This window comes from Schistocerca americana, chromosome 1, assembly GCF_021461395.2.
Source record: "Schistocerca americana isolate TAMUIC-IGC-003095 chromosome 1, iqSchAmer2.1, whole genome shotgun sequence".
Taxonomy (NCBI): Eukaryota; Metazoa; Arthropoda; class Insecta; order Orthoptera; family Acrididae; genus Schistocerca; species Schistocerca americana.
Window position 1 is genome coordinate 876,532,996 of NC_060119.1, and position 25,215 is coordinate 876,558,210.

Sequence of the window (25,215 nt, forward strand, 5' to 3'; positions counted from 1 at the left end):
AGTTGTGTTTTCATTTATTTTGTTGTGTATGATTGTGTTGATAGTTGTTATTGTTGTTTCGACTTGTGGGTCATTTGGTGGTCTATGCAAGAATGGTCTAATGCCTGTATTTATGTCTTTGTATTCTATGTATGTTAGCTGAAATTTTTCTTCTATATCTAACATGTGTGTCACTTCGTGTTCTATTTGTGCTTGTTCTGGTGGCTGTCTTAAGATTTCGTTTTCCTCTGATTGTTTAATTGATGCGTGTTGGTCTCTGTTTTTGCTCTGGGATGTTTGAGTCCATTACTGTATTTTCTTCTTCTGATTGCACATTATTTTGTTCCAGTATTTGTTGTACTTGTTTGATGTTTTATAATTCTGACTGGGGTATCCTGTTATTTTTGATTATTACACAGATCTGATCAGCTAGTCATTGTTCTGTTAAAAATTTTAATTCTGGGTATCTGGTAATAAATGTTGTGTATACTTGTGATCTGTATCCAGTTGTGTTGGTTCCTAAGTTTGTTGCTTGGTAATAACAGAACACGAGGTGTTGGTTAACTTCATCTGACCATCTCATCCTCTGTCTTTGTTTTCCTTCTAAAGTGGTTGCAGGAAGCATAGCCTGCAAAACACCTCTATTTGGATTTAAATCATTTTCCATGTGGCTATCAGTGTCGTTACCATTGTGGACGGGCATAGGGTTCAAGCGTCGTCCCCGACCATGACAGCGCTTGTCCGAGGCTTCATTAGTTCTGTCCTGAACCAACTAATCACACTTATTATTATTTCTTTACTTTCTCAGACATTAAGTCTGGTTAAAAATGGAAAGTGATGCCGACCTTGATCAAGCGTCACTTCCTTTTAACTGTACGGTATATGTTACATTGCATTTAGGAACTTTCGGGTAATTGAACATGTATCAATAATTACAGATATTATTATTATGTGCATGTGAACTTTTACAGAATATATCAAACAGTTAAACTCAACTTATTTATGGTCATAGTTCCTGGTCCCAGTAATTAAATAGCAAGGAGGAAATTTTTCTTTCACTGAGCACAAAGAATAGTAATGTGGACCTTCAGACTGGAAATTATGGTCAGCATGTTCTCCTCGCTTTCTGGCCGGCTGCAAAATAGCTTTCCCAATCAAATGACCATTTTCATAATTTGCTCACTGCCCCACAACATTAGTTTTGACTCACCACCACCACCACCACCACCACCACCACCACCACCCTCCTCTCATCCCCCCCCCCCTTTCCAAGTAAGGATGGATTCTTGGCCCTGACTAGTTCACAGACAAGGAGTAGTGAGCATGTGGTTCCTCATTCATAAACTGCTCCACCACATGCTGCTGGACACTTCCACTTGAGAGTAGTATATGTGCATAATGTACGTGAATTCGAATACACAAGTGCACTTTGTCAGGAAACCTAACTTACTTATACTCCGGGAATGTACAGCCTGCCATTTCTAAGTCTATGAGAGACAGACTTGTTTCATCACTGTCTTTAGTACTTTAGGATGTAAAATTGGGGCAGTTCCTCAAAAGCCCCCTCCCTCTACATTATTAAATACACTTTTAGGCACAAATTATATCTCTTACTGTTTAAAAATTTTATTTTATGCTTTCCAAGTCTTCCATGCAAAGTGCAGCAGGTGCCCCAGAAGTTGTCACTAACAACTGTTTCAACCCAACAGCTATCCACTTCATTGGTAATTAAAAGATCTTGAGGATAAGTATGCACTGCCAGACAAAAAAAGTCAAGCACCATGAAGACTTGATTGAATGTCAAATGTAACACCATCAGCAGGTATGTAAACAATTAGCGTTGTGATTCTCTGTGATTTGTAAGGGAATTACCATCCTACATGTAGTCTGCTGCTAACACCACACCATAAACATCTTCATTTAGAGTGATGCAATGACCGTGTAACAAAAACTGACAATTGTGTCACACTGTTCAGTGATGAATCACTCCCTGGATGACCATCATTGGCAAGTATGGTGGTGACCTGGGAAGTAGTCCAGTTTTCCCAATGCTTTGCAGAGGCACAGTGGTGTTCCTTCTCACAGTGTGGGGAGCCACTGTGTATGGCTTCAGGTCAGAACTGGTAGAGACTGAGGGAACAGACAACACTAACATCCTTTATTCTCACACATTACCTCTCATGCGACAGTACTGTGTTGCCATTTTTGAACAAGACAGTTCTCATCAACACGCAGCACGTTTTTCTGTGAACAGTCTGCATGTGTTGATGTACTCCTGTGTCCACTGAAATCCCCAGATCTGTCTCCGAAATAATGTGGGGACCAGCTCAAATGTAGAGTCCGTTCTAGTGTCACTGCCAGTATGTAGGATATGAAGAATCAATTAGAACAGTTGTGGGCCAGATATCTTCAGAAAAGGCAACAACAGTTTTGTGACCCTTCACAACCTATCAATTTTACAATCACTGATACAAGATCACATACTGTCTCAAACTGTGAAGTTTTATTTCGCTTCCTCCTGCCCTTCTAGATGCATCACTTTTTGTCAGGCAATCCTGTATCCAGCCAAACAGGTCAATTTCCTTGATTTCTGGATTTGATGACCTAATTTTGCACAAGTTCATTTTTTATCCCAAACTGTGACCAACCACCTAACACAATCTTCGACAACTGTAACTTATTTGGCATTTCATTGTTCTTATCCATCACAATCAGGTTTTCATGCAGTGTGTACCAGTTTTTTTAGTACCATAAGGTATAGTTTTATTATTTTGTTAATTTTCTTTATTTTCCTGGGGACAAAATTTTGCACTCTCCCAACAAACTTCCCCATGAAGAATGTTAGTGCAAACATTGAAGAATGAGGTATTAGGAATTTGCCAGATTACATTTAGACAAAATGCCTAACATATACATATACTAACAGGACAACTGCATAGTTTTTAAGGGGAACCAGAAAGATCCATCTCCTAAATATTAATTTTAGCAAATAGAAGGAACATTTTTTTCTGAAATTTGGACTACATGTTCAGTGAATATTTCTCTACAAAGTTATAATGCCATGTTAAGAAATATTTATTGGTTTTTTTAAACAGATGCTTATTTTTTCTCTAAAATTTTGCACTTTTTCTTCTATAACTCTTGAATTATACAATTTGTTATAAAAATGAAGGAAAAGAAGTAAACAATATTGTGTATAAATTTCATTGATATACTGTTAGCTGTTTTTGAGAAAATGTTCCTCAAAGATGAAAATTTTAAAGTTATGGGAAATGGCTTCCAAAGTTTTTTAATACATTCCTGCCCCATATGATGGATTAACAGCATCCTCCTCTTTTTCCAGTGTGGGTGTCCTTTTCACTGGCTTTTTCTTCCCTTTTGCTGCATGTTGTAGGCTTTTGAGTCTTTCCTGCACCTCTTAGTCTTTCTTCATCAATTAGGCACCCTGTGGAAATGGTGGTGTGTCCTGGTTGGAAACCTAAACGTTTCAGCATATTTGATAACGTTTCCTTCACTGTATGTTGCCACTGCATCATACACACGCCGAAATGCAGTGTTTTTATCTGTACAAACACTCTTTTGGGAATCCTAATCCAAATTAAATTATTTACACTTTCATTTGGATTTTGTGTTTTCCCATGTAAACAGTTTTCCAATAAACTTGGCTGTGATAAATCTCAGAATATTGGCTTAATTACATCAATTACAGCATTTAGCAAACTGTTTTTATGGGCCTATTCCTTTCCCGATTGGTACTTACACAATGAGTCATCACCTGTGGGGCACAGTGCATGTTGTGGGTGCAGTATGAAAAAATGAAGCCTATACTGCTCTCCTCATCTGCTCAATGTTTCTTGTATTTTGCCTAATTGCATACCCATAATACCTGTGTGCAATCTATCAGTTGCTTCATCTGTCAATCTTCCTCTTCCTCCAAGGGTCTTACCATCACTAAGCTTTTGGGATCCTGATGTCTGCTTTAGTTTGCGCAAGCGAGCCCCCGTGCAGAAGTGCATATGTCCAATGCACTCCTGTTTTTTTAATGTGAATTTGATTGGCATAATGTTAGAGTTCCTCTACAGCTTTTTATCCCTTAGAATCACTATCTCCTAAATAGTTAGTGTATCGTACATTATACCACTCCTGTGATCTGTGAAAAATTGCTTTTACTCCCTCCACTTCCATCACGCCACTCGCGCCATGAAAATTTGCTTCACAACTTTCACTATGTTCGTCCTTGGTATTGCCCTTACATCTACAATGTTACTTTGCAACTGTCTCCACTGGTAGCTGTCACAACTCCATTTAGAGATTTATGACCTCTACGTTGGCATGATCCATCTAAAGCAACAGTTAAATCTCTACAATTCCCATTATCTGTCACAGCTTCTTCAACTGCTTTCTTCATTGTTGCTTGAGCAATATCTTTAGCAGAAGATCCACCAATTCATTATAAAATCCAAACTTGGTTGGTGGTTTTGGCAAGTTCATAATTCCACATAACATTGTCCCTGCAGCACTGCCCTTGCCAATGCAACGCAAGCCATACACTAGCCTAACATTTATATCATACACCTTCTTTCCACTATTATCAGTACAAGGAATACTGTTAGAATTAGAAAACAGAACTTCTGCAGTACATTTGTTACACTTCGATAACATTCTACATGCCAAACCAATGTATGAAGTTATTTTCAATTCCAGTCCTCTTTCTTTGCAAACTTGGCATAATACGTTGTGTTTCAAAATATTAGAGAGCAAGGAAATGTTAATTATTTCATTCACATCATTATTGTCACTTTCAGAGTTTTAAAATTTTTCTTTGCTGTCACAAGGTGTCTTGCAGGAAGTTCTATCACAGTCATTTGGAGTAGTCGGTGAACCAGTCTGAGCAGTATCTCCCTTTCAAACAACAAAAGATTTCTTCTTTCACTCATTGTGCCTTTTCTTAAACACTCGATTGCTGAAACGGGGCATATTATATCCACAAACCAAATACGTAAAACAGGTATGAGCAAAATTCGCCAAAACACGCAAAATTGAACAGCTAAACAACACAAAGCAAACTCCACAAGTCAACACACATGATATAGCATTTATGTTTACCGACTGGAACAGTCACTTGTCACAGAGATAAAGCCATACAATGCTGGAAAACAAAACACTGTCTAATTCCACAAAGATACCCTGCTTGCAGCCAACGAGCGGCGCCGTCAGAGGTGACACACCAAGTCGCTACAGCCATTTACGCGGTACGTCAACTTTACAGTGATTAAAAAAAATCACTTAGAAGGGTGAAACTTGATTTGTTTTATTCAGAAAACTCCAAATAATTTTATAATGAAAAAGCCAAAAAACGTTAACTCATTCCTTAATATAAGGGATGGCTTTCTTTCACTGCTAACAGATAAATGCAGAAACTGATATTACCGAAGCCTGTAAGGTACAGAAACTTGCAATTAAATTTTAGAAGACATTAACTTCAAACAGTTTATACAAACAGACAAATATCTGCAAATATATTCCTTGACCGCTAAGCTCCAGCTGAATTTTTCACTTATCAAAACAATGCTCTACTTTTGCCATAGTTAAGAGCCACATTAAAAATTGAGGTTCTTCAAACCTACAGACTTTCAATACTTTGTGAAGATTAATACAGTGCAAAATCATCATCTCTACTCTGTCTGGCAATTCAGACCACAAATTACCAGTTGGATCATACCAGTAAATCCCTGATTCTTTAACAGACTCGGACTCCCATGTATAAAACAGCTTCAAATGCCCTATTACAAAGAGTAAATGTGTTAAATATCTGCCTTTAAGCATGAAAGCAAGAGAAAAATTATGAAAGTTTTGAAATAAGTTTGTTGGGAGACATTGTGAAACATTGGATGAATATAAATTGAGTAATTTGTCCTCCACTTTAAGCAAAAGCTAGTTTTTCACAAATCTCCATGTTTATGATGTCACATCTCCTGAACTGTGTGGTGTGTAGTGATAATTTTGTACATGTGGTACGAGACTATGTAGCTGCTGCATGCATGGCGTTGCAAATGAAGTTCGTAGAAACGAAGTAATAAATTTAAAAGTTATTCCTGATGCTCAAGTTTGACTGCATGAACAGCCAAAATGTAGTAAGTGATTAATGTTTTGCTTTTATCTTTTTTTTTCTCCTTTGGAGTGTCAGTGAGAAAAAGTTTCATAGAAGTCTGAAATGTCTAAACTTTGTTGATAGTTGCTAGGTGCTCTGATTCTCAAATACTGGATGAATGAAGTCCATGTATTTGTGTGCTATGCTGCAACTGGTACCAATTTACTCTCAGTGGTAAAGATACTGTCTCTTTATCAAAGTTTGCCATGAAATTTTCTCCAGGGTCCCTTTCTTTTTCAACTGTGGCAGAAAAATTATTTCTCTCTATAAAGTTCACAACACTGAAGCAATATTGTAGAAAAAAAGAGTTTTACATAATTCAGCATGGGTCTGAGATAGCAAGCTCATTGCACAGTTTTCCTAAAGTTACACTGAATATAATTTGTAAAAGCAATCAAATAAGCCAATATTTGCAATGTTAATAACTAAGGCACAAATGGAAACAGGTTTTTCCAGTACTGTAAATCAATTTGTAAACGAAGTTTTGAGATTGGGGTTGTGGAAAGTCAATGGAAATTTTTCTTCCCATCACTGATTATTAATCTATTAACTAATTCACACAATTCCAGGCAAAAGATATATATTTACAGATCTAATATTGCATAAAAAAAGACACACAAACATTGCAGCATGTTTCTCATACATAGATGTTCCACAGGTCAATATGTTATGACTAATGCCACAGAAAGTATAAATACAACAGGCACAAGCATGTGCCAGGAAAGTAATTATTCACAGATTAAGTATTGCTTGCAAAGCAAATGTTTGAACTGTTCTCATTCTCTCACAAGAAGGCTAAGAAATCATATAATCAACAGGAAGAGCTTCCAATAGAAAATAGGTATATCACTTGCAAATATTGCATCTAATAGTTTGGAAATACAACATAGTGCAAATAATATCTGTCGATTCACTTTTGAAAGCAGCACAAACAAGTGTGTGACCACATCTTTGGGGTGCAGCAACCAGTCCATATTCATTCAGTTTTTGTTCGTTTGCTGCTTGGTTCACTGCTCTGAGAGTTTGAGTCTTCAGAAAAACCGAGCTGAGCAGAGAAGTCTGTGGGCCCTTGAGAATCACTAACAACAGAAAAACCTGCAACATGAAATACCAATGCCAATTCACTAAGACATTCTACCTCAGTAATGTTTTATCACAACTGCAAGACAGGATAAACCATCAATAGAAGTTACACAGGAAAAAGATAGCCATTGTTATGTAATGGTAAACACTGTGTTAAGCAAGTATCTAAAGTTTCATTAGTAAATTAATGATGGGAAGAACCCTTGAGAGCATCTATTTCAGCAGTTTTTTGGCTTCTCCATTCCAAATGCCTAATGCCTTAAACCTCAGCAAAGGTAACAACCTATGTCAAGAGGAGTAAATTGAGGCCTGCATTTTTTGACAACTGGAAAGTCTTGTGACTGGTGGCCACTACAAAGGAGTACAGAATGAAAGGACCATAAAAATTAAACAAATTTATTATAGTGATGGAAGTGGAAAAAAATTCACAGCAACAATGACATTCGTACATGCAGACAATGGAAAAAAGTTAAGATATGTATTTAAACATATTACTTTCTTGTTGGGCTATTTGATCCCAAGTGGTCTAATTTTGGAAAAGTTCCCACATGACCATCCTGGATTTTGCAGAAATTGTGTGTGAACATTTGCATATGTTTCCAGTGAACACTAGTAAAATTTTAGATTCAGCAGTTTAATACTTGCAGATATATAGTCACTGCTCTCAACAGTGCACCCGTGAGTTTTTGGCAATTTTGAGACAAAATCTTCAGTAATATTTTCTTGAAAGAAACCAAACTACACCCTCTTTTACAACTTTTTGTTCTCTCCTAAGCGATTTCCTGGGCAATTTTCATATAAATAGTTTGAAGCAAAGTATGCCAAAAAATTTGAAGTTTAGTTTTTTATATTTCCCACAAGTGAATGCGGGATGAGCCTGGAGCTTTGCTTGTAATAACTTAGCAATAAATGGTATTAAAATATAAAATTTCATTCTCTTACTGCTTTCTAATAATTTACAAATTGAGGGAATAGTTGACAATTTTTCTAAAAATCAAAAATGGCTATTTTTGGCCCACTTTTTTTTATAAAAGAGTGTACTGTGAACTCTTTCCACTTTCATTAGAAGACCCATGTTCTAAAACTAGTTTTACGCCAATGTGGAGGTACATTGAAAATGGTCCTATATTCTGCTGATGTGCAAGTTTGAAATCTTTTATTATGTTCTACAATTGTTTAGTACACACTGTGGAAGATAATATCAAAAGTCTTGGTGACTAGGAAATGAGTGAGTGACAAAAACTGCAAATAAGTAGTGTTGCCAATTTTTTAAATGTCTACAGCATTTAGTGCTACAAAATTCTTTTTGTAAAAAATAGAATGGAATAAGGAATCCAGCAAAACTAATAGTTTGCTCTTTTTGCGGCTTTAATAATTTGAAAAGTGTAATTTTCTGCATCCTGTCTTATCAAAATTTCTTTCTGAACAAACCGATCAGCAACATCATCTGACTGGCAGTATAGTTTTCCTTATTACATTCTACAGCAAATTAAAGAAAGCTGTAAAAAATTCAAGTAGCTTCAAGTAAACATATGCTTTGGGTCTTAAACTTCTTCCAGCTCTGACCTCTGACACTTATAGAAATCTATCATCAGGTTGTAAAGAAACAGGCTGCAGTTGCACAGGTATCAGGCATGGGCCCTATCATGGCGGGGATGCTGCTTTTCTCACTTTAAAAGGAACCAGCAGTGGTTAATCCACCTTGGACCACTGCAGCACTAATGCTCTACATAAACTGTAAACTATGCTAACACTAAGTATATTATACCTTAAATCAGAATTAAACTTTTACTTCACTAGCATTACACAATAAAAATATACTAATAATTCTCTATAATTTGAATCCTTTCCAAAAAAAAAAATGTCAGGACAACTGCTACGAAATTCACCAAAATTTACACAATGTGTCAACGGTGTCAAACCTGAATGCAATTTATACGCCTGATCTCCTCTGTCTTGGTAATGCATAGTTAAATTGTGAAAGTCGTTTGGCTGGATACTTGAAGGGACCAAACTACTAGCTCCCGAGTCCCTTCGTGCTCTAACAGACAGATCTATATGACTGTAGATCAAGGATAGCCAACTGCACACAATAGAGGGGAAGAAATCCCAAAGTCTACAAATGTCAGCAAAGCTGAGGTAAGTGACAAAAACAGGGAGATGGAGGAAGAAAGGTAAGCAAGGTGCCCCATCTAGGGACCAGCCAGTAGCCCCTGAGAGCAGAGTGCAATGAGGGGATAAAGACATGCCCCAGCCACTGCCACTTACTAGAGGTACTCGACTCTTAAAATGCCTTGGAAGGACTAGAGACAAGGAAAGAAGGACTAGAGACAAGGAAAGAAGCACAGAGAGGCAAAAGACAATCAAGCCCAGACAGCAGCAGCCTTGTCTGGGAAGAGGAGGCAACTGTGTGTCCTCCCAACCCCTCAATTTATCAATAAGGTTAAACAGCCCTCCCTTAAGGAGAAAGGTAGAAGCCCATTTCACAAATAAAATGTAAAACTAGGTCAGCCATTGGGACATCGTCTCCTAACACCAGGGGCTGCAAATCAGGGATTAAGAGTCTGCTGCAGGGTGGCTAGGTTGGGATAGACCAGCAAAATGTGTACCACCATCGGGTCCTCACTATGGAGGAGATGACCATGAGTCAAGCCAAGGGCAGCCAATGTGGAGATGGCAAAGGATGGTAGAGTTCTTGCAAGAGGCTTCCATGGAGGGCATCCAAGAATACGTAGTCTCCTTTACCACCTGTAGTTAGTTTGATGAAATCAGAGTGAGCCATTCCATATTTCAGGCACCTAAAACTTGACAGAATAATACATATTGGAGGTCTGTTTCTGGAATATTTATCAAGAGTCAGTTTACTGGTAGCCTACCAGCAAGTTTATTCCTCAGGTTCCCCATGCAGTCCGGGGTCCATACAAAGGTCACTGAGCATCCACACTGTCCAAGGGCACACACAGAATCCTGGATAGCAATGACCAAGGGATGGAAAGGGTAGCACTAGTAGAAAGCTTGCAAACTACTCATGGAATCACTGCAGATGGAAAAGGACCCCACCAATGCAGAAAGAGAGATGCTCAAGAGCATGAGGGATGGCTACCAACTCTGCAGTGAAAACACTACAGCCATCCAGCAAAGTGAGTAGTCCAGTATGTCCTGCATGACCATAAGCAATGCCTGTATGACCAGCCAGCCTCAGCACTGGCTACCTGGAAAATAATCCTTTGCTCAGAGTCCCCAAGCCCCAGTCACAACAAGCGAATACTTATTGGCATGCAAGGGTAGTTTTCAACTCTGAGGCACCAACAATGCAATCCCTACATGGTCAGGAGCTACCATGCATTAGGGGAAACAATGGCTTTCTGAATACCTTTTGACTAGTTACGCCATGAAAAGGAACCAGTGATATGTTCATCAGTGGCAGCTCACATGAAATGTTTTTCCATAAATGCTGTAAATAGTATCTAGATTCAGATTTTCAGCTGTGTTACCCAGGAAGGAATTTGAGATAACCAGAACCATTTCCACACTTATATATCTACTACAACTTTATATATAATGAACAAAGTATGAATGTTGATGTTGTGGTCTTCAGTCCTGAGACTGGTTTGACACAGCTCTCCATGCTACTCTATTCTGTGCAAGCTGCTTCGTCTCCCAGTACCTACTGCAACCTACATCCTTCTGAATCTGCTTAGTGTATTCATCTCTTGGTCTCCCTCTACGATTTTTACCCTCCACGCTGCCCTCCACTACTAAATTTGTGATCCCTTGATGCCTCAGAACATGTCCTACCAACCGATCCCTTCTTCTAGTCAAGTCGTGTCACAAACTTCTCCCCAATCCTATTCAATACTTCCTCATTAGTTATGTGATCTACCCATCTAATCTTCAGCATTCTTCTGTAGCACCACATATCGAAAGCTTCTATTCTCTTCTTGTCCAAACTATTTATTGTCCATGTTTCACTTCCATACATGGCTACACTCCATACAAATACTTTCAGAAACGACTTCCTGACACTTAAAACTATACTCGGCATTCACAAATTTCTCTTCTTCAGAAACACTTTCTTTGCCATTGCCAGTCTACATTTTATATCCTCTCTACTTCGACCATCATCAGTTATTTTGCTCCCCAAGTAGCAAAACTCCTTTACTACTTTAAGTGTCTCATTTCCTAATCTAATACCCTCAGCATCACCCGACTTAATTCGACTACATTCCATTATCCTCGTTTTGCTTTTGTTGGTGTTCATCTTATATCCTCCTTTCAGGACACTGTCCATTCCATTCAACTGCTCTTCCAAGTCCTTTGCTGTCTGACAGAATTACAATGTCATCGGCAAACCTCAAAGTTTTTATTTCTTCTCCATGGATTTTAATACCTACTCCGAATTTTTCTTTTGTTTCCTTTACTGCTTGCTCAATATACAGATTGAATAACATCGGGGAGAGGCTACAACCCTGTCTCTCTCCCTTCCCAACCATTGCTTCCCTTTCGTACCCCCTCGACTCATAGCTGCTATCTGGTTTCTGTACAAATTGTAAATAGCCTTTCGCTCCCTGTATTTTACCCCTGCCACCTTCAGAATTTGAAAGAGAGTATTCCAGTCAACATTGTCAAAAGCTTTCTTTAAGTCTACAAATGCTAGAAACGTACGTTTGCGTTTCCTTAATCGTAAGGTCAGTATTGCCTCACATGTTCCAGTATTTCTACGGAATCCAAACTGATCTTCCCCAAGGTCGGCTTCTACTAGTTTTTCCATTCGTCTGTAAAGAATTCGCGTTAGTATTTTGCAGCTGTGACTTATTAAACTGATAGTTTGGTAATTTTCACATCTGTCAACACTTGCTTTCTTTGGGATTGGAATTATTATATTCTTCTTGAAGTCTGAGGGTATTTCGCCTGTCTCTTACATCTTGCTCACCAGATGGTAGAGTTTAGTCAGGACTGGCTCTCCCAAGGCCATCAGTAGTTCCAATGGAATGTTGTCTACTCCTGGGGCCTTGTTTCGACTCAGGTCTTTCAGTGCTCTGTCAAACTCTTCACGCAGTATCTCATCTCCCATTTCATCTTCATCTACATCCTCTTCCATTTCCATAATATTGTCCTCAAGTACATCGCCCTTGTATAGACCCTCTATATACTCCTTCCACCTTTCTGCTTTCCCTTCTTTGCTTAGAACTGGGTTTCCATCTGAGCTCTTGATATTCATACAAGTGGTTCTCTTATCTCCAAAGGTCTCTTTAATTTTCCTGTAGGCAGTATCTATCTTACCCCTAGTGAGGTAAGCCTCTACATCCTTACATTTGTGCTCTAGCCATCCCTGCTTAGCCATTTTGCACTTCCTGTCGATCTCATTTTTGAGACGTTTGTATTCCTTTTTGCCTGCTTCATTTACTGCATTTTTATATTTTCTCCTTTCATCAATTAAATTCAATATCTCTTCTGTTACCCAAGGATTTCTACTAGCCCTCGTCTTTTTACCTACTAGATCCTCTGCTGCCTTCACTACTTCATCCCTCAAAGCTACCCATTGTTCTTCTACTGTATTTCTTTCACCCATTCCTGTCAATTGTTCCCTTATGCTCTCCCTGAAACTCTGTACAACTTCTGGTTTAGTCAGTTTATCCAGGTCCCATCTCCTTAAATTCCCACCTTTTTGCAGTTTCTTCAGTTTTAATCTACAGGTCATAACCAATAGATTGTGGTCAGAGTCCACATCTGCCCCTAGAAATGTCTTACAATTTAAAACCTGGTTCCTAAATCTCTATCTTACCATTACATAATCTATCTGATACCTTTTAGTATCTCCAGGGTTCTTCCATGTATACACCCTTCTTTCATGATTCTTAAACCAAGTGTTAGCTATGATTATGTTGTGCTCTGTGCAAAATTCTACCAGGCGGCTTCCTCTTTCATTTCTTTGCCCCAATCCATATTCACCTACTACGTTTCCTTCTCTCCGTTTTCCTACACTCTAATTCCAGTCATCCATGACTATTAAATTTTTGTCTCCCTTCACTATCTGAATAATTTCTTTTATTTCATCATACATTTCTTCAATTTCTTCGTCATTTGCAGCATGAGTTGGCATATAAACTTTTACTACTGTAGTGGGTGTGGGCTTCGTATCTATCTTGGCTACAATAATGCGTTCACTATGCTGTTTGTAGTAGCTTACCCGCATTCCTATTTTCCTATTCATTATTAAACCTACTCCTGCATTACCCCTATTTGATTTTGTGTTTATAACCCTGTAGTCACCTCCTGCCTCCTTCCTCCTGCCACCGAACTTCACTAATTCCTACTATATCTAACTTTAACCTATCCATTTCCCTTTTTAAATTTTCTAACCTACCTGCCCGATTAAGGGATCTGACATTCCACGCTCCGATCCGTAGAACACCAGTTTTCTTTCTCCTGATAACGACATCCTCTTGAGTAGTCCCCGTCCAGAGATACGAATGGGGGACTATTTTACCTCCGGAATATTTTACCCAAGAGGATGCCATCATCATTTAATCATACAGTAAAGCTGGATGCCCTCGGAAAAAATTACGGCTGTAGTTTCCCCTTGCTTTCAGCCGTTCACAGTACCAGCACAGCAAGGCTGTTTTGGTTATTGTTACAAGGCCAGATCAGTCAATCATCCAGACTGTTGCCCTTGCAACTACTGAAAAGGCTGCTGCCCCTCTTCAGGAACCACACGTTTGTCTGGCCTCTCAACAAATACCCCTCCGTTGTGGTTGCACCTACGGTACGGCTATCTGTATCGCTGAGGCACGCAAGCCTCCCCACCAATGGCCAGGTCCATGAGGGGGGGGGGGGGGGGGGGGCGCATTATGAATAAAAGTAGATAATTCAGCCACCACAACACACAAAGACTCAACTGTCAGCCTGGAACTTCAAATTTTGTAGATGTTACAAGAGAGAGCACATTTTATTTAAAAATGTCAGTGTAAAATATTTTCCTACTACGAGTAAAGTTTTTATTAAAATTTATAAATAAATATGTAAATGCGATAATTAATACTCCAGACATAAAAATGTCACCACTCAAAATGAGATACTATCTCATTAATCTTATTGTGAAACAGGCAATGTTATTCTCTAAGTATCAGTTGGCAAGGACACACTTGAGTAAAGCCAGATTTACATGGGCAACCTCCTGTTCAAAATCTGCTACTCACGATGTGTGCATGTCTCATACTACAATGTATATTAGCCACTAAAAAACATTGTAAGTAGATCAATGATCAGCTGATCATGCTAAGTGTAGAGTTCTCCAATGCCAAATACACTGAAGAGCACACATGCCCAGAAACAGTGTGCCATCATCTAGTGACAGTGGGACTAAAAAATTAACCACCTTCATGTTAAAGGAATATATTTTGTGCTTTTTGTGTCTTCTTAACCTTCAATTTACTTTTAGTTCTGCTTCTGTGATACAGTGCAAAGGCTGTACGAGAACTTTTTCCCCTGAGATTTGTGCCCCACAAGAGAGACCCAATATTTTAAAGCAGTGAAATATCTAGGTTTCACAATAGCGGGACAAAAAAGAATGCAAATAAATGACAGTTTTTAAACAAAAACTTTTTCAACAGTGACAAAGTTAAACCTATTATAGAATATAGTTTCTGATACTATTCGGCACCTAGACACAAGAAACGAAGGGTACGGTAAAGTATGCTTATAAATAATGTTTGCTGTGTGTGTATGTAAATATTTTCCTCGGGCAAATAAATGCTGATGCTCTGATATGTTTGGACAAAGACTTTTTCTTTGAAGTCTCTTCGAGTTTGCTACTGGATACTAAAATCAATTCAATATTTTGGCGATCCAACTGTTGATCTTCAGGAAAATACTGCTTCTGCTGCTGAGTCCCACTGAGAACCGATACCAAGGCTGCAAATCAATGTATTGTATAGGCCTCCATACCATACACTACACATGCACCGCCCATCACACTTGCTGCCCTCCAAGAATGGGCAGGTGGTGCTACCCTTAGTAGAACACCAGCAGCTATGATGTATCTTACTCAGACAATTTTCAAACACACTGACTGACGCACAGAAGAATGTTCTGTTTTGATGCAGGTTGGTACAGGGTTCCACACCCTGCTAAGAGGGAACCCATTGTCTCTTTTAATCAAATTAATCACAACCTAATTTCAATTGCCTCTTTATAAACACTGTTCCAAAACCAGAAGCATTGGCAGCTATCACAGTCGGAAAATTTCATACCATGTCCCTCATTTAAGCAACGTTCTGCTACCGCCAATTTTTACAGCTGTTGCAGCCTTGTATGACGGCAATGGTCCACGCATGTCATGAACTGTGCAAATCTAACAGCCAATGTAAGCCTTCCCACACTGACACAGGATTTTGTATATACCAAGCTTCCAAAGTCACAAATCATCTTCCACAGGGCCAAGTACTGCCCTAATCTCTGAAGGTGGACGGAACACCATGTTAAAACTCCTTAAAATTCTTCCAATCTTAAGACGCCCCCAGCATAAGGAATACAGGCCACCGAGCTATACTCCTCTTCATGCAACTCCAGTGATGCTCCAAACTCCATAGCCTGACAGATCTGCTTTTCAGAGTATCCATTTTCCTTAAAAATAGCCATCCAATGCCCAAGTTGTCTGTGTTGCAAATGGCATATGCTCTGCATATAAGGGTCCACAGGATGTCACTGCATTAGTATGGTGGATGACAACTCTTAGCATCCACACACAAACAGTGTGCAGCAACTTTCGGTGAACACTGTGTCCCAGAGTACAGTCCGGTTTTTTGTAAACCATAACATCCAAGAATTGAGGCATCCCATCACTTCAAACCACAATGGTAAATTTAATCCTGGGATGAAAACAGTTGCAGTGGTCCAAAAATCTGTTGAGAGCATCACATCCGTGCAGCTGGACGAAAAAGGTATCATCTACATACCTTCAGCAGCATGTTGGTTCCAAAGCCGAAGTCCTCAATGCTATATCCTCGAAGTCCTTCATAAATAAATTTGTGATTACAGGTGATAAAGGAATGCCCATAGCCACTCCATCATCCTGTTCAAAAATGTTGCTGTTAAAGGAAAAATGGTCTGCCTAAGTTACATAAGGAAATCCTATTGTTAGCAATTTGGGTGCACCCACTTATAACCTGGCAAAGAATTTAGAATCTGTTCTCAGTCCATACATTGGCAAGTGTGAACACCATACCTCCAACTCTGTGGATTTTATTCGATGACTGAAATCTTTGAGGCTGGGTCCTTCAGATTTATTAGCAGTTTCGATGTGGTATCTGTTTACATGAGATCCTCTGGAAGAGTCCCTTTGATCAGTGAAAAACTGGATAGAGTGTTAGTGAAGCTTTGTTATGTGCTGACATCCACGTATTTTTCATTTTAACTGTTATCATTGCTAGTTGATTAAAAGTAGTCATCTGGGACAATGTTCCTATGGCGAAGAGGATAAACTGTAACACCCTGCCCTTTCTACAAAATGCTCAAATAATTTCCTTTCCTTCCTCCCCCCTGTCCCCCTCCCACTAAGCCTTCTACTTTCAAGTAGCAAATTCTACAATAAAAATCTGATCCTAAAATGGAGGGCATCTCTGTGGATTGTACAAATGAATTCCTTATATCTCCTTATAGTCCATTGCTCACCTAAGTGGAAATCTATTGTACTTACATGTGTTAGAATCTTCAAGTCCAAAGTTGGAATTTGAGGAATCCAGGGCTGCTTTCCGTGAAGGTGTGTTCTCTTTGTTGTGGTCTTTCATCTTCTTTTTCTGCAAACAGAAACACAACATTGAGAAGAGTTTGTATAGGCTAAATACTGTTTAACAGCAAAGGTTGTAGCAGTTTTCCAGCACACTTGACAAAAGCTGTTAACTCTAGAAAGCTCTAGCAATGACTGCTTTAGAAATTTCTCTGAAGGTTTGCTGCAAGACAGGGAAGCATCTTTGCCAGAAGAAAGAAGCTTTCCGTGTTAACAGCTAAGCATAATTTGCAGTTCTGATTAGTGGTAAACAATACTGTCGAAGGCATCTATCAATGTGAATGACATTATCTACAGTAAACCCACTATAGAAGCAACACCTTCCACCAGGAATAATGTGAGGACCACTACAGCAAAAAGTAAATAATAATAATAACAATAATAATAATACAGAAAGATAGCAAAGCAGATAAGAAAGCAATACCAAAACCTCAAGTACAAAGTTCAATAAGGGATCCGAAGAGAACACAGCCTGCCAAATTGTGACTTTACCCATTCCGCATGCATTTGCAACACTATTGCAGCCAGTTGCAGTAAGTGCATATCATTTAAAAACAGTAGATAAAATAATACTGACAAAAGTTGGGAATAGTGGGATTATTTCCTTAGATTGCCATTATAGAAAGTGGATGTAAAATGTTACAGTGGCTATCATATGATACTCAGTTCACTAGATAGGTTCACAAATTTGCAATAATGTCACCCATATGAAGTCAGCAAGTCTAAATAGGGGCAGAGGTAATGCGAGCATCAAAACTTCTACTGGATCCAGCAAATGGTACATCTACAAGAGAATGGTCCAATCTGACAAGTTGAAATCTACCCTGAAATTTCACACACACTAAGAATACACCACAATAAATGTACTGTCAAAATTTTAGCTGTGTTTTAAAAAAATGTCACATTTACTCAGTTTTGCTGTAAAAAAAGCTTGTTATAACAGCAGTTTGTACAGCATTTCCTGCACAGTGTGCAACTCTGAATAAGCATATGCAGCCATGGCAAGAGAACATAGTCCACATAAGATGAAGTCCAAGGTGCTCACATGCAATTTTAAGCACTTAAACCATACCTAAAATGTCAAGCCATTAATTTTGTGAAGGGCTTGCAGTTCATATTGTCAGCTAAACGGTTCCCTTCTTTAATTTTTGGTCCTAACTTCCACTGAGGTTACTGAAGATGCACTGGCATTTGAAGCTGTGGAAACAGTAATCCACTGACACCACACACATTGCAGACAAATGTGTCCTAACACTCACCAACAGCACAAGCAACTGTCTTTTTCGCTTGAAATGATAAAGCATGGCATGCAGTTCTTGCATAAAACCTGATGATTGGCTTTATACAGAACATTTTAGGCAACAAGAAGCTGCTTAGAATTCAGATCAGCTATGAATTTCTCTGTAGTCTTACCTATTAATGCCATTATCTCAACACTTTTACTTGAGCTAAACATAATTTTGAGGGGGAGGGATAGTATGGTGGGGATGGCGGACAGTGAAGTGCTGCAGGTTGGATGTATTGCAGGGAAAGTTCCCACCTGCACAATACAGGAAAGCTGGTGTTAGTGGGAACCATCCATATGGTAATGGCCATGAACCAGTCATTGAAATGAAGGATGTCAGGTTTGGCAGCGTGTTCAGCAAGAGGGTGGTCTGCCTGTTCTTGGCTGCAGTTTGCCGGTGGCCATTCATGCAGACAGACAGCTTGGTGGTTGTCATGCCCACATAGAATGCAGCACAGTGATTGCAGTTGAGCTTGTAAATCACATGACTGGTTTCACAGGTAGCCCCGCCTTTGAAGGAATAGGTGAAGTTCATGACCAGATTGGAGTAGGTGGTGGTGGGAGGATGTATGGGACAGGTTTTGCATCTAGGTCTATTACAGGGTATGAGCCATATGGTAAGGGGGTCAGGAGCAGGGGTTGTGTAAGGATGGAATAGTATATTGTGTAGGTTCAGTGGACGGCGGAATACCACTGTAGGAGGAGTGGGAAGAATAGCGGGCAGGACACTTCTCATTTCAGGACACAACGAGAGATAGTCGAAACCCTGGCGGAGAATGTAATTCAATTGCTCCAGTCCTGGGTGGTACCGAGTTAAGGGCGGAGTGCTCCTCTGTGGCTGGACAGTGGAACTTTGGGAGGTGGTGAGAGACTGGAAAGATAAGGCACAGGAGATTTGTATTTGTTCAACCTTGCACACGTGTGTGTGTGTGTGTGTGTGTGTGTGTGTGTGTGTGGCCGAAAGTTTCATTTGTTATTTGTGACAGTCTTTTTTGTTGTGCCTATCTGTAACTCAGCATCTTGACTGTATGGTGAGCAGCAACTTTCCTTTTCGTAATATTGTTAATAATACTGCACTAACTCTCAGGAGCAGTTCTAAAACTTTCAAATAGTTTTTCTTTCCTACTTCTGTGAGCTTCATTTTGACATACATTTCTTACTTTGCGTAAATCTTTCTTCCATTTATACAATTCATGTTCAGATTTTACAAAACTGACTTTGCACACTGCACACTACTTAAGTTTAAATTCTCCCTTCTTTGTTTAACCAAAAAATGTACAGCCTTTTCTGTGTGACAAGACTATTATTGTAGGGCCTACATGTTTTCTTGGGCTCAGAAGGTACTATATTTTTGTTTTGGACTTTAGTTATAACAACAATCATTTGAACCACAATTCAAGGAATCATCTGAGTTATTTCCTGTTTCTGCTAATATTTCCACAATTTCTAACAAAATGGTGACATCATTTGAATCAATGTCCACGAAATTAACTAATAAGTAGCAGACATGTAGTTCCTCAGGAAAAGTAGGCTATTTCGACTACATACCAACAAGGTGCACAGGTATACAGGTATTGGGGGGGGGGGGGGGGGGTGACCTCGTATGAGGGGTGTCCAAACACTCCCATTGGAGCCGTGAAGCTTTTTTTTTGTGGTGTTAAAGTCACGTTAAAATCTAGAAATTATTAGTTGTCATGAATATGAGTAAATTCTGACTGTAGGAGATAGTAACTGAAACATCTGCCACTTATTAGAAACAAAATTGGATATTATATCCTACTAAAAACTAGTATTTCCCCTACTAAAAACTAGCAATGCAGACAAGCTGATAAAATCTCAGGAAAGAATGACAAGGATAACAATGACTAGACAGCAAACCAACAGATGTAAAAGAATTTGAAAAATTAAAAAAGGTGGAAAGGACAAGAACCAGGCTGGACCACCAAGCAAAGGTAGTCAAGGACTCAATAGGTCAGAGCAGGTGACAGTGCAATCCCTCAAGCAGCCAATGAGGCCAATGTGCCCAATCTCACAAGGAAGAGCAGAAACGGCCATGGGTAAAAGTAAAACAAAATCAGCTGCTTTGGTGTCCTCCACTAGCACCAGAACCAGCATGTCACCAAGTTTAACGTTACACCTTAAGGTGATCAAATTAGGGCAGTCCAGTAGGATGTTGGCCACCATCAGACAGACACCACACTGATAGTGGGGTGGATCCTCACATCACAAGAAGTGGCCATGGGGCATACAAAAGCAGTCACTCAAAGTCAACAGAAAGGTAGATTCCCTGGGAGAAGCACAAAGGGAAGATAGCCACATGGCCTTGGTCCCCTTTATTGCTTGCAGTTTGGAGGAATTAAGGCAAATCAGTACACCAATCTCCCAAGTCGGCAACCTGGTAGCCTACTTGGCCAACCAATCAGCATGTTCATTCCCGGGATCTCCACATGACCTCGGGTGTAGATAAAGACTAACATCTAGCTTGGTAGAGGTCAGAAAGTAAATCTCAGAGAGTCACAATCAATGAGTGTCAAAGGTAGCACTGCAGACTATTCAGGGAGTCACTCCCTATTAAAAATGTCTCACTGGTGCAACAATGAAGGTGATAGAGGGCTCAGACAATGGCCACTAATTCTGCAGTAAATACACTGCATCAGTTTGGCCAGCAGTGTTGGTTACTGCACCTCTTATGTGCATCAGCAAAGTCGTTTGTCAATGATAGAGCAGTCCATATATACCACTTCCAACCTGGAAATGCATCGAAGGTGGCCGGGAGAAGGCAACAAAAAATCATTAGTTTAAAAAAGGATAGGTCGAGACAGATCCGAAGACAGTGTCTACACCATGGGGCCATATGCATCTGCTCCTTGGAAAGAGGTGACAGTGGGGAAGTTTAAGTTCAGAGCACAGACACTGTATGAGAACTGCAATTGTACCTCCAGTCCTGGGCCTATGTTGTTTGAGGTGGCTTGCCCTGAAAGGAGAAATGACACAGTAGTTCGGATGCTCAGGGAAACACCAAATGTGTATCACATAATGTAGGGACCTCGGCCTCTGCAAGCAGGCTGTTCACCAGGCTGGTCCAAAAGGCAGCTGTCCAAGTCCAGCCGTACAATCGTGTATTGGGTCCAGCATCTGCCAAGTTGAAGGTGATACAGAGCCATATGCCAAGTTCCCCTCATAGAAATGGGACAGGATCAGAGCTTTGAAGAGCCACAAAAGGGTAGTGAGACCAGCATATTTGCTTAAGTTGGCAAAAGCGGGGAAGCCACATCAACCGGGCATCAAAGACCAGTCCCAAAATGCGATAAGACTTCACCAAATACAGCAATTTGTTGTCGCGGTAGCGTTATGGTTGTGGATGGCCAGTATGATTATGACATAAGTACATGCCTTGGTAGCTAAAAATCTGAAGCCATTGGTGAAAGCCAAAGACTGTACCTTTCATATATGTCACCTGCAGTCAGCAGACAGCAACACCCACAGTGGGGAGCAACAGTAAATTGTCAGCATACAGGGAGGGTGACACCAGATCCCACAGCTGCAGCTACAACAGACAGCCACTTGAAAAAGGGGCACACAATACACAGCCCGGCAGGACCCCATTCTGGAGGGGTACTGAAGAAAGTACCAACTTCGACCTGGGAAGTACGGTAGGACAACAACTTCTGGACTAAAATCAGGACCTGGCCTCAGAGATACCGCTCGTGTATGGTAATGAGGATCTGATGATGCATTATGATACCATAAGCCTTTTTGCAAGTCTAAGAAGACAATGATAGGGTGTTGATACCAAGCAAAAGCTGACCAGACAGACTCCAGGCAGACCAAATTATCACCAGTAAAACAGCCTTGACAATAACTGCCCTCTCAAGGAGCTGAAAGACCTCGAAACTCAATGTACCAAGATAGCTGCCAATTCACCATATGCTCGAGCAACTTGCAGAAAACATTAGGGAGACCAATTCGGCAATAGCTGTCTATCTCAAGGGGTTATTTACCCGGTTTCAGTACTGGGATGATCACACTTTCTTGCCACTGAGATGGGAACTCACCCTCACTCCAGATATTGTTGAAAATGGCAGTGAAATCATGTTGGATATCCACCAATAGATGTTGGAGCATTTGGCTATGGATGCGGTCTGGCCTGATAGCCATGTCAGGACAAAGACCACTGAAGAAATCCCACTCACTGAATGGAGCATTACTTGGCTCTAGGTGATGTGCAGTGAAAGGTAAGTGAACTTGCTCCACCTGCAAGCTCAAGGACAAGAAATTCAGGCTGATAATTCTCAGATACAGAGGCTCTACCAAACGCTCTGAGGCACCATCTAGGTCAGTGTACGTAACACCAATCAGGTATGCACCAAGTACACCTGCGGCGGACTGGTGCCCATAGAGGTGTCAAAACTTTGCCCAAACCTACAAAGAATGCGTACATGGTCCAATGGTAAAACACTATTCGCACAACGTCTGTCGTTTTATTAGGTAGCAGACTCGGGCATGGAGCCCTTTAAAGACAATGAAGTTCTCCATCAATGTATGTCACTTACGGCATTGGAGAACCAATCTGCAATCTCTAATGGCCATGGAGATTTCTGAAGACCACCAAGGTACCGTCTTCCAATGGGCAGGGAGGGAGAGGGCAATACTGAAGAACAGAGGATCAGTAAGCATCCAGCTGATAGAATGGCTGCAGTAGCACTTTGGATGGCCACACTGGTACCTCCATGTGGTGCGGTGTGAAGGGCGACAGTAGAGGCAAAGGCATCTCTGTCAGCATTGTTGACAGCTTATGTGGGCTGGTGATACTGAAAAGGGACAGGACGATCAGAAAATCATAACTGTCATGTGGGTCATATTTAACTCTACAATGGATAGTGGAGAGAAGGTCAGGACAGCAAATGGCAAGATCAATGGCCAAATAAGATTCTTCTGCCACAATGAAGTACTTGAGGACACTGGTATTCAAGAGACTGGGATCAAGCTCCGCAAGCTAAGTTTACTTTGATTTATCTGGCAAGTGGTCTTAGCTCCATCAGAGCTGTGCTCACACGAACAGCCACAGCCTCCAAAGACTTATCGAGTAGCTCATGTTCACTGTACACAGTGTCCAGAAATTATGTGCAAACTCTGGCCAATGCTCTGTCACTATCAGCTCAACTCGTACAGCATCAATGGCTGCAAAGGGTAGGGGTTTACAATGCTGGAAACCAAGTTTCCTGGAAGGCAATGCAGAAATCTGGGGAAGCACATAAGAGATGTCCCAGCTCAGCCAAGTGGTGGAAAAAGACCAGTACAGTTCCACTGGAGGGTCACACAATCGGTATCCGTTGGGAGGCATGGATAGACCAAGAAGGCCACTTATGTCCTAGGTTCGCCTGTTCCACTGGCTGCGAGGATATGGCATCCCTACACATTGGTTCTGAATAAGGTTTTGTGTGTGTGTGTGTGTGTGTGTGTGTGTGTGTGTGTGTGAGGGGGGGGCACGGGGAGGGGGGGGGGGGGGGGGAAGAGATCTATCTGATGCCACAGGGGCCACCAGGAACTCCGCCTCATGTACATAGGGACCACCAGAACATCCTGTATTTGAGTTTTCCTTTTTGTCCCTCTTCTCCTTGGATGATTTTTATGTCTGCAAGAGCTTTTCTGCTCTAGCTTCTTGTCCGAGAATTACTTCGAGCAGATAGTTAGAGAACCAACTCGTGAAGCTAACGTTTTAGACCTCATAGCAACAAATAGACCGGAACTTTTCGACTCCGTGAATGTAGAAGAGGGTATCAGTGATCATAAGTCAGTGGTTGCATCAATGACTACAAGTGTAATAAGAAATGCCAAGAAAGGAAGGAAAATATATTTGCTTAACAAGAGTGATAGGGCACAAATCGCAGAATATCTGAGTGACCACCATCAAACGTTCATTTCTGAGGAAGAGGATGTGGAACAAAAATGGAAAAAATTCAGAAACATCGTCCAGTACGCCTTAGATAAGTTCGTACCGACTAAGGTCCAAAGCGAGGGGAAAGATCCACCGTGGTATAACAATCATGTACGAAAGGTACTACGGAAACAAAGAAAGCTTCATCATAGGTTTAAGAGTAGTCGAATCATAGCTGATAAGGAAAAGCTGAACAAAGCGAAAAAGAGCGTAAAGAGAGCAATGAGAGAAGCATTCAACGAATTCGAACATAAAACACTGGCAAACAATCTAAACAAGAACCCTAAAAAGTTTTGGTCATATGTAAAATCGGTAAGCGGATCTAAATCCCCTATTCAGTCACTCGTTGACCACGATGGCACCGAAACAGAGGACGACCGAAGAAAGGCAGAAATACTGAATTCAGTGTTCCGAAACTGTTTCACTGCGGAAAATCGTAACACGGTCCCTGACTTCAGCCGTCGCACGGACGCCAAAATGGAAAATATTGAAATAAACGATATCGGAATTGAAAAACAACTCCTATCACTTAGTAGCGGAAAAGCATCCGGACCAGACGAGATACCCTTAAGATTCTACAGTGATTATGCTAAAGAACTTGCCCCCTTTCTATCAGCAATTTATCGTAGATCGCTGGAAGAACGTAAAGTACCTAGCGACTGGAAGAAAGCGCAGGTCGTTCCCATTTTCAAGAAGGGTCATAAATCAGATGCGAATAATTATAGGCCTATTTCGCTTACGTCAATCTGTTGTAGAATAATGTAACATGTTTTGTGTTCTCGTATTATGACGTTCTTAGATAATACAAATCTCCATCATAACCAACATGGATTCCACAAACAGAGATCATGTGAAACTCAGCTCGCCCTATTTGCCCAAGAAATTCACAGTGCCGTAGACACTGGCGAGCAGATTGATGCCGTATTCCTGGACTTCAGGAAGGCATTTGATATGGTTCCGCACTTACGTTTAGTGAAAAAAATACGAGCTTA

The 25,215-nt window shown here is 40.4% G+C and overlaps 1 protein-coding gene across 1 annotated transcript in view; it reads right to left on the minus strand.

Annotated features, from left to right (window-relative positions):
* Positions 1–6,693: 6,693 nt before the first annotated feature.
* Positions 6,694–25,215, minus strand: part of LOC124614096 (B-cell CLL/lymphoma 7 protein family member B-A) — a 43,718-nt gene continuing 25,196 nt past the window's right edge. Inside the window, exons 3-4 of the mRNA XM_047142917.1 lie at positions 16,911–17,010; positions 6,694–7,225 (exon numbers count right to left, since the gene is read on the minus strand). Coding sequence (XP_046998873.1) covers positions 7,107–7,225; positions 16,911–17,010 — 219 coding nt within the window. The 3' untranslated portion in view covers positions 6,694–7,106. The remainder of the gene's footprint in view (positions 7,226–16,910; positions 17,011–25,215) is intronic.